The sequence below is a fragment of the Gopherus flavomarginatus genome, chromosome 8, assembly GCF_025201925.1.
Source record: "Gopherus flavomarginatus isolate rGopFla2 chromosome 8, rGopFla2.mat.asm, whole genome shotgun sequence".
Taxonomy (NCBI): domain Eukaryota; kingdom Metazoa; phylum Chordata; order Testudines; family Testudinidae; genus Gopherus; species Gopherus flavomarginatus.
The window spans coordinates 106703874-106713327 of record NC_066624.1 but is presented as its reverse complement, the minus strand read 5'-3'; the positions used below and the strand labels follow the sequence as shown (position 1 = coordinate 106713327).

General features: G+C 61.5%; 1 protein-coding gene across 2 annotated transcripts; it reads left to right on the top strand.

The window, feature by feature from the left end:
* Positions 1 to 323: 323 nt before the first annotated feature.
* Positions 324 to 8784, top strand: THPO (thrombopoietin). 2 transcript variants are annotated; one of them, XM_050964311.1, is made up of 5 exons: positions 324 to 492; positions 5898 to 6025; positions 6912 to 6998; positions 7393 to 7557; positions 7773 to 8784. In XM_050964311.1, exons 1-5 carry the CDS (start codon positions 414 to 416, stop codon positions 7992 to 7994), a joined length of 681 nt encoding a protein of 226 aa, XP_050820268.1. In that variant the 5' UTR covers positions 324 to 413; the 3' UTR covers positions 7995 to 8784. The 2 variants fall into 2 exon arrangements, with proteins under 2 accessions (XP_050820268.1, XP_050820269.1); XM_050964312.1 differs by lacking the exon at positions 324 to 492 and adding an exon at positions 4463 to 4604.
* The last annotated feature ends 670 nt before the right edge of the window (positions 8785 to 9454 follow it).

Sequence of the window (9454 nt, the reverse complement as noted above, 5' to 3'; positions counted from 1 at the left end):
AGAGCCGGTGGGCAGGAGACGCAGACCCAGCGGGAAGTGAGGCTCGCCCGGCTCCTCACCCGGCTCGTGCAGAGGGAGAGCTGGTGGGGCCAATTCATGGCACGAGCCGTATCGTGCGCCAGCGGGTGAGCGCAGCGAGGTGCCTGCCTCCGAGCTCCCAGCCCGTGTGCAGGACTCCAGCGCTGCGAGCCAAGGAGGAAGCCGGGGGAAGCAGGAAGCCTTCCCAAGGGCTCACGCTCTGTGACCCAGTGCCTTTCCTCGGAGGTCAGGCAGCACAACAGGAAGCCTTGCTGTGGTCACTCGGCAGCGGGAGCCGTGTGGCGTCACTCGGGGGCTCTCCAGCCCCTGCCCCGCGGTCCGGTCCTTTTGCCCCGCCAAGAGCCTGGGCGAAAGCTGCCCTAAATGGAAGCCGGATGGGAGCTGGACAGCAGCCGCTGGCCCCGGGGAGGAAGATGCAGTGCAGAGACGGTCAGCTTAGCATGGAGTTGAACCGTGAGTGCTGGGCTGGGCCACCCCCCAGGTCTGGGCATGGGGAGCAGGGTGGAGTCTCACACCTGGGCAGGGAGAGACGAAGCTCCAGAGGGGGCAGAACTGGTCCCTGCAGCCCAGTGTCCAGGGCTGTGCCCGTGACTGTGGGGATGAGGCTGCAGCCCTTGCTGTCCTCTCCTGCATGGGGATGTAGGGCTCAGAGCTTTTGGCCGGGCCCCTCCCAGACCTGTAACATCAGTGACTGTGCTGGCCCGGGACATCCCAAGTCGCGGAGCACAACCCCCGGGGACAGGGCTTTAGAAGCATGCCCCGGGGTGCCACAGACTGCCCTCCAGCCCCCGGCTCACACAGAGCACCCCGTCCCCATCGGCAGATGGGATGGGGCATCTCTCACTGCTTCCCCCACTCCCAGTCCTTCAGGAAAGGGAATCCCCAACCTGCCCGCCCCTGCCTCAAACAGCCTCAGCACCGAGGGCCAACAGGGGGTAGGCCAGGCCCTGCTGGGCTCACAACCTTGTTCCCGTCACACGGACCAGATGTGGGATCAACCCGTTTGTGTGTGTCGGAGACTTTCACACTCCAGGGCACTGGGGATGGGCGGGTGGGACTGGGGGGGCTGACAGGGACAGGAGGGCAGGGCTGTGCTGATGGGGAGGGAGGGGCAGGGGCCAAGTGGGTCTGGTGGCAGTGAAGGGGCAGTGGCCAGGGAATGACGGGGATGGAGGGGCAGGGCAGGGCAGGGCTGGATGGGGGTGATGGGGATGAGGGGCAGGGCAGGGCTGGTGGGGGTGATGGGGATGGAGGGGCAGGGCAGGGCAGGGCTGGTGGCGTGATGGGGATGGAGGGGCAGGGCAGGGCTGGAGGGAGAGATGGGGACGGAGGGGCATGGCAGGGCTGGAGGGAGTGATGGGGACGGAGGGGCAGGGCAGGGCTGGTGGGGGTGTTGGGGAGGGAGGGGTAGGGCAGGGCTGGTGGGGTGTTGGGGACGGAGGGGCAGGGCAGGGCTGGATGGGGGTGATGGGGACGAGGGGCAGGGCTGGATGGGGGTGATGGGGATGAGGGGCAGGGCAGGGCTGGTGGGGGTGATGGGGATGGAGGGGCAGGGCAGGGCTGGTGGCATGATGGGGACGGAGGGGCAGGGCAGGGCTGGACCGGGGGTGATACGGATAGAGGGGGCAGGGCAGGACTGGTGGGGATGATGGGGACGGAGGGGGCAGGGCAGGGCTGGTGGGGATGATGGGGACGGAGGGGCAGGGCAGGGCTGGATGGGGGTGATGGGGACGGAGGGGCAGGGCTGGATGGGGGTGATGGGGACGGAGGGGCAGGGCAGGACTGGTGGGGGTGATGGGGACGGAGGGGCAGGGCAGGGCTGGAGGGGGTGATGGGGACGGAGGGGCAGGGCAGGGCTGGATGGGGGTGATGGGGACGGAGGGGCAGGGCAGGGCTGGATGAGGCTGATGGGGACGGAGGGGCAGGGCAGGGCTGGTGGGGTTGTCACGGAGTTTGGAGGAGACAAGGCACCGCATCCCCGGCTTCCTGTGATGCACCGTGTCTCTCGGCCAGCCAGTAGAACAGAAAGTTTATCAGACGACAAGAACACAGTCCCAAACAGACCTTGTAGGCATAAAGAGGACCCCTTAGTCAGGTCCTTCTGGGGATCCAGGTTTCTCTGGCCTCCCCTCCATTTTCCCAGCAGCTCCAAACTGAAACTCTCCAGCCCCTCCTCTCTGGCCTTTGTCTCTTTCTGGGGCTGGAGGTCACCTGATCTCCAAGCCCCCTCCTGGTTCTCATGTTACGTGCTCAGGTACCTTCCCTCAAGCCAAGTCTCCTATCCCCGGTGCAGACGGGCCCAGCCAAACTCCCCTGCAATCTTACCACTCCCTGCTGCATCACAGGCACCCACCCCGGGGGTGACGGGTGCTGACGGGCAGGGCAGGGCCACTAGAGCAAAGGCCTGGGATGCTGAAAGCAGCCGACTAGCAGGGAGCCTCTCCCAGGGGACTCAAGAGGAGGCACCAGGCTCCTGAGCTCCCAGACTCACTGGCCAAGCGGAGCGAACTCACCCACAGGCCAGAGAATCCCTGTACCGAGCCCAGGAATCCCGCTGGAACTAGTGTGTGTCTGTTAGAGACCCAGGACTCCGAGTGCGGGGAATCGGCCCCAGCACAGCGGTGTCGGAGCCGTCCCTGCAGGAAGGGTCACTGCCTCTGGTGGCTGCTGCGGCGGGGCGGGGGGTTCCCAGGACGCAGTGTACAGAGGACACTGGCATTCCCCGAAATGCTCTGAGCCGTGTGTGACGTAGAGCCCGGCCACGCCTGCGCCGAGGCCACCGAAGAGAAACCTGCATCCAGAGTCGCTCACGGTGCAAACACTCCTTATCAGTGGGGTGGGAGTGCGACGCACAGGCCAGCAAAGGAAGCCTTTTATCCTCCCCTGTCACTGCCCCACTTCCTGGGGATGGAGCCCAGCAGGAAACAAGGCCCCATTTCACTTTTGCGGTGGATACGTGCGGTTCTCCTGCCAAGGGGCACTGTCGAGTAGGTTGGGGCCAACATTTCAGGGTGTAGAACCCCTAATTCTAGGGGGAGCTGGTGGCCTATTGCTCATGGCCTCCCTTTGGGAGATCTTCTTTGCCACACTTTAACCACTCGTGATGAAATTTTCCATGCCCAGGGTCTGCCTCCGGCTGAATCTTTGGGGAAAGTTTCAGCTAAAATGATTCTGCTGTTAGATTAGAGGAAAGGATGTAATTCTGCCCATGTTAAGAAAAATGCCTGCAAGCGTTTGGCTGGGAAGCCTTTGCACCCCCAAGCTTCGGAGTAGGGCTTTGAGATTTTCCAGAGGGCTTGCCCTGGTGGGAATGATTTGCCTTTTGCTGACCCTGTGAAAACCAACCCCAATTCGGCCACATTATAAGCCTCTGAAAAATCTCTGTTTGCAAAAGAGATTTTGTTGGAGTTTGGCATCTAAATTCCCCAAAGATTCCATCTGCGCTGAGCATGCTCCAACCCGGGCAACTCCTACGCAGTGCCCAGGCTGCAGCCAGACGCCACCCCGAGAGGGCAAACGAGCATGGCCGCCCTCCGCTGGCCCTTCCCTGCAATTGCTGCTCTGCAATCAGTGGCCGCTAGGGTGACCAGATGTCCTGATTTTATAGGGACAATCCCAATACTTGGGGCTTTGTTTTATATAGGTGCCTATTACTCCCCACCCCATCCCGATTTTTCACATTTGCTGGCTGATCACCCTAGTGGCCGCTATGGCATCTAAGCCTGTGGCCTGCTAAACCCAGGGTTATGAGCTCAATCCTTGAGGGGGCCATTTAGGGATCTGGGGCAAAAATCTGTCTGGAGATTGGTCCTGCTTTGAGCAGGGGGTTGGACTAGAACCTCCTGAGGTCCCTTCCAGTCCTGATATTCTAAGGAGATGCTCTCGGTGTGGCACTGCTGGGGCCCAGGCGGCAGGGGAACTGGCCAGGAAACTGGACAGATGCAGAGGAGAGAGGATTGGGAGTGCAAGGAGGCTGGCTGTAGAAGGGGGCAGAGAAGCTGTTCGAGAGGGGACGGGCAAGGAGTGCGGGACAGAGAGTGGCTGTGTGTGTGGGGATATAGACAGATAGTGGCAGAGAGCCTGCAGCGGGTATATGCTGGGTGGACTGTTAAATAAGGGGTTGTAACCACTAGATCACACTCCCCTCTGGAATTGATCCCAGAAGTTTTGAGTCTCTCCATTCCTCTGTTGTCAGCAAGCAGCTGTGACGCCCGCAGTGCACAGGCACAAGGAGGCCAAGGGAAGGCCGCAGGGCTTGACTTTGCAACCGTAATGTCCTTCTAGGCTTTTACCATCGTTTTTTGGCTGTAATATTCACATTTGTTCCGCTATCGTCTCAGCTGGCCTCTGCCTTCCCCTGCTGCATTCCCACACCTGCTATCTGAGAAACCAAAAGTGAAACAGCGCAGGGAGACAAGCTGAAGCGGCTGCGAGTGGGCGGGAAATAAGCTGGGTACTCTCCAGGAGTTAGCAGTGCAGGGAAGGGCTTTTGTTTGGAAACAGGCTGACTTTCAGCCTGCACCGTCCTTCCAAAGCCCCTTAGCCAGTATCGGCCATGTGGCCTGGTGAGTAGGGCTCTGGGCTGGGAGACCTGGGTTCTGGTCCTGCCATGGACCTGCTGCAGGGCCTCGGGCCAGTCATCTCTCCTCTCTGCTCTGCTCTGCTCTGCTCCCAGTCCTTTGTCTGCTTGGATTGTGAGCTAATCAGGGCAGGGACCGTCTCAGTGTGGTTGTACAGCGCCGAGCACAGCAGGGCCTGATTTGGTAGAGGGCTGTAGGCTCCACTCTAGACTAGTTCAACACACCAGTCACCACCACCAAGGAGCTTTCTGCCTGGAGATGCCCCAGCCTGTGGTGCAACGCACATGTTAATCCATCTCAGCGGCCTGCCAGCCCCTTGCCTGGGTCAGACCTTAAAACCGTTTCCCTCTTGCTCGGTTTCTCCTCCTCGCCTTTCTGCCGCCCCTTTGCCTGGCAGATCCCCTCCCCAGACCCGAGTTCCTTTGGAAAGGAACAGCTTTCCCCAGGACCCAATTCTCCCTGCCTGGCACTGGGGGTCACTGACACCTGTGTAGGTGGGTGTATCGGAGAATTTGTGTTTGATGGCATTTTACAGCCACTGTCTGCAGCCGTGAATGGAGATGGGGGGGGCCCACACAGGGGCGGTCAGGCCCAGCCCCTCCTTCGCCCTGGTCTTGGCTAGACAGGGGTCAAAGCTATGTAGACGAGGTGGTGTGGGCTTTAACGTGAGCTAGGCTGGTGGAGTTAAGGTTTAGGCCCCAGTTTGAACGTGAGCTGTTTCACACGTGTTAAAGGCCGAGTGCATGGGCTGCATTAGCCTTTTCACACACATTAGAGACCATGCTCCAGCGCAGGGTAGGAGGGGCTGGGGATGGAGGAGGGGGTGGTCCCACGCCTCATGGGGCAGGGAGCTAGGCAGGTGCCCAGCAGTGGGCCAGGAGTGACTAGCTCAATTTTGGAGCTCAGCTTGGTTCGACTTAAAGCGCCAGCCTCAGGGCTGACAAGTGAATCAATGTCTTGCCAGCAGGTCGTGGGTGGGGTGATGGGGAGCCCACAGGCTGCAGGGAGGGGGCACGAAAAACAGGAGAGGGCAACTGAGGCAGGGCCAGCAAGTAGTCAGGTAAGAGCCCCAGGGGACTAGAGCCGTGACAATAGGCCTGTGCTAGCCCCGGAGAACAGCCCGCTGGGTGTGAGATGTGGGGACGGCTCTCCTTGGGCGGGATGGGGGTAGGGAGGAAGGCAAGCTCCAGGCTATTCTTGAGCTTTTCTCCCTGAAGCGCTGGGCTCTGCCCTCAGGGAAGTCTGGCCCATGCTGTCTTTCCCTTTGGCTGCTCTCAGGGCTGCTGCTCCTCACAGCCTTCCTCCTCCACATCAAGCTGTCCAGGCTGAGCCCGGCCCGGCTGGTCTGCGACAACCGGCTGATCCAGAAATACATCAGCGAAGCCAAGGACATGGAGAAGAGAGTGGTAAGGAGACACGCTCCAGCTCCAGCCTGGCTAACTAGGAGCTCCCCCACAGCCAGTTCCTGCCCTGCCCCCTGCAGCACCTCCTGCTGGGAGAGGCTGGGACGGGAATAGCTGGGAGCTCCCCCACAGCCAGTTCCTGCCCTGCCCCCTGCAGCACCTCCTGCTGGGAGAGGCTGGGACTGGAATAGCTGGGAGCTCCCCCACAGCCAGTTCCTGCCCTGCCCCCTGCAGCACCCCCTGCTGGGAGAGGCTGGGACTGGAATAGCTGAGAGCTCCCCCACAGCCAGTTCCTGCCCTGCCCCCTGCAGCGCCCCCTGCTGGGAGAGGCTGGGACTGGAATAGCTGGGAGCTCCCCCACAGCCAGCTCCTGCCCTGCCCCTTACAGCGCCCCCTGCTGGGAGAGGCTGGGACTGGAATAGCTGGGAGCTCCCCCACAGCCAGCTCCTGCCCTGCCCCTTACAGCACCCCCTGCTGGGAGAGGCTGGGACTGGAATAGCTGGGAGCTCCCCCACAGCCAGCTCCTGCCCTGCCCCTTATAGCACCCCCTGCTGGGAAAGGCTGGGACTGGAATAGCTGGGGGCTCCCCTACCAGTGCCTGCCCTGCCCCCTGCTGGGAGAGGCTGGGACTGGAGTAGCTGGGGGCTCCCCTACCAGTGCCTGCCCTGCCCCCTGCTGGGAGAGGCTGGGATCACACAAGCTGCAGAGGAAGGAAGGCAGGGAAATATCTTGCCTGGCCATCTGTGCGGCACAGCCCCAGCACTGCCTCCGCTTCTCCTAACAGAGCCTGTGCTAATTCCTTCTCTTGCCCCTAGAGCCGGCCTCACGGCTGGGCTCTCCTGGGCCTGTCGGCGGCTCACTCAGTGCTTTCCACCTCCTCTCCCCGTAGAGCCAGTGCCAGGAGCTCCCCTTGCTAACCCAGCCCCTTCCTCTGCCCATGGTGGACTTCAGCCTCCGGGAATGGAAAACGAAGCCAGTGAGTGAGGCCGGGGGCCCCTGAGGACAGGTGTGGAGGGGGGGAGCATCTCTAGCAGCTGCAGCCCTGGAGTTCCAGCTCTTCCCTGGCCACAAGGAGATGATCACTCAGCCCATCTTAGAGGGGGCAGCAGACACAGAGAGGAGTCCCTGAGGGGAGGGGGATATTTGTCCCTTCGTTGGCTGCTGCCCATGGGCTCAGCAGGGGGCAGTCCTGCTCCCTCGGGATCCCCCTTGCAGGCTCCCTCGCCCCATGCTGGTGGGGTGACGCCAGCATCCACGTTCCCATCATGCTGCCGGGTTAGGAGACGTGGGAAGGGCTGAGGGCTCTCACCCCATAGTCCCTGCAGCACTGGGATCAGGCACTCACCGCCCCCCTTCTCTGTCCCCGTCAGAATGAGACGAAAAGGCAGGAGATCCTCTGGGACCTGGCACTGCTGGTGGATGCGGTGACCACTGTGCAGGGCCACGTGAGGCAGGAGTGTGCAGCTGCCCTCCTGGGGCAGCTCTACAAGAAAGCCAATGCCTTCCTCCTGCTCCTGAAGACCTTCAGTTGGCAGGTGAGACCCCTTCTGCCCAGCCCAGCCTTGCCCCAGCCCCTCTATCCCCATCAGCCCTGCCCCAGCCCAGCAGGGTGAAGCGCTCACCCTGCTCCTCTCTAAGCCTGGAGGCCCAGCTGCAGATTTGGCCCCGGGTGGCGATGGTGACACCGGAGAGGATTGCTCAGGGCGGGTGAAGCACTGTGTTTGAGGGCCCATTCTCTGTCTTGGGACAGGTCAGTGCCTGGCAGCCGGACCGCGCCTCCCGGACAACCCTGCAGAGCCACCCCAGTGTGATATTTCTGGTCTACCGGCAGCTCGTGCAAGGCAAACTGCGCTTCCTCTTCCATGACCTGGCAAAGGATTTCTGCCAGGAAGGAAGCCGGGGGGTGCCAGAGCCCCCAAGCACCCCATGTCCCCGGCTGCCTCAAGGACACAGTGAAAGCCCTGCCTGCTGATGGGGGTGTCCACCAGACCACAGGTGGAGACCGAGTGGGAAGGAAGCAGATCCTGGCCCCTCACTCTCCAGATAGGTGGGGGGGGGCAAGAGCAGGGCAGAGAGGGCCCTGCTGGAGCAGAGGAGAGGTCACGCCCAAGGACATTAACAGCTGGCAGAGGACGAGAAAGGGGGCTCCTTCAGCCCTAGAGAGGCCCCCTACTGATGGGTCGGTGAATGTTGACCCACAGCAAAGACTTGAGAGCTGAGCAAAAAGGGGCTTGGCCCCGAGACTGGGCAGGGCCAGAGGATGCGGTTCTCAGCTCTGCACATGCCAGGAAAGGGAGAGGACTCTGCCCTCTGAGGAGGGGCTCCTGTGGGTGCACGGCGAGGCACAACTCATTGGCATAGGCCTCTGAATCCAGTCAGCACACATGCAACACACGCGGACTCCTCCCCACCCCAGGCTACGTGTGAGAGAACTCACTGCCCATCCACCAGCCCCGTCTCCAGCCGACCACTGCGTACTCCAGGGGTTGGGGGACTCGCTGTGCCAGGGGATCAGCTGGCAGAAAGCAGCTGTGGACTTACGCACTTGCGGGTACACGACCCTGCGGCCCCAAGGCTCATGCCCCCAGGTCTCCATGCATCATCCCAGCCCAGAGGGTAATGCTGCACTTGCAGTTTATCGCGACTGCAGAAGTGGAAAGGAGACGGATTCGGGCTGCTTGCTAGAGTTAAGGAGCAGGGAGGGGGTGGGTGTCTTTTACCGGGAAAACGTCTTATGATTAAAGAGCTTATTTTTCTAAAGAGCCCTGGGATCTCGCTTAGCAGGGGGCAAAGCTCAGATGAACAGAATAGGGATAGTGGGGGGACACAGGCCTGCTCGCTGGAGGCCCATGCACACGGGGGCGCCAGCCTTTTTATTCTGGGGACTTCAGTGAGAAACAGACTCTCTTCCACCCACCTCCCCATCCCTCTCAGGGGAGTGTGTGTGGGGGTGTTGGGGGCAGTGCTCCACCCTCCCCTGAGAATTAGGTATCGAGCGCCCTCCTGTGGCCGCTTCAGGAACAGCTGGCAGACAGGTGCCTGTCCCAGAAACAGAGCGAGCTCTGGCTCTCACCCCTTCTCCTAGCCTGGCCCCTTCCAAGGCTAGTGCATCTCGCAGGCATCTCCCCTCTCACCCCTCCCCTGCAGCAATTTCTAGGCTGAATTAAATGGAAGGAGGCAGCATTAAGGAGACTAAGGCCATGTCTACGCTAGTCGACAGGTCTCCTTGGGCACTGGTGTTTCAGGGCCCTTCACACCTTTGATCGTGGTGGAGTTTTCACTAAGGAAGCTCCAGGCGGCAGAGAGGAATCTAAGGGCCAGGATTCAGCCCCCAAATGAAACCAGCGAGCCTGAGTATGCTCAACAGAGCTGTGTTTGCTGACCCCGACTCTGCGTCTGGCTTTCAGGCCTTCCCTCCACCCGGAAGGACAC

Bases quoted from the DNA above. Each gene is read 5' to 3' on its own strand.
- THPO (XM_050964311.1), top strand. From the start codon at position 414: ATGGGAGCTGGACAGCAGCCGCTGGCCCCGGGGAGGAAGATGCAGTGC. The intron at 6,026-6,911 runs GTAAGGAGACAC...CTCTCCCCGTAG, and splicing joins AGGACATGGAGAAGAGAGTG to AGCCAGTGCCAGGAGCTCCC. The intron at 7,558-7,772 runs GTGAGACCCCTT...GTCTTGGGACAG, and splicing joins TGAAGACCTTCAGTTGGCAG to GTCAGTGCCTGGCAGCCGGA.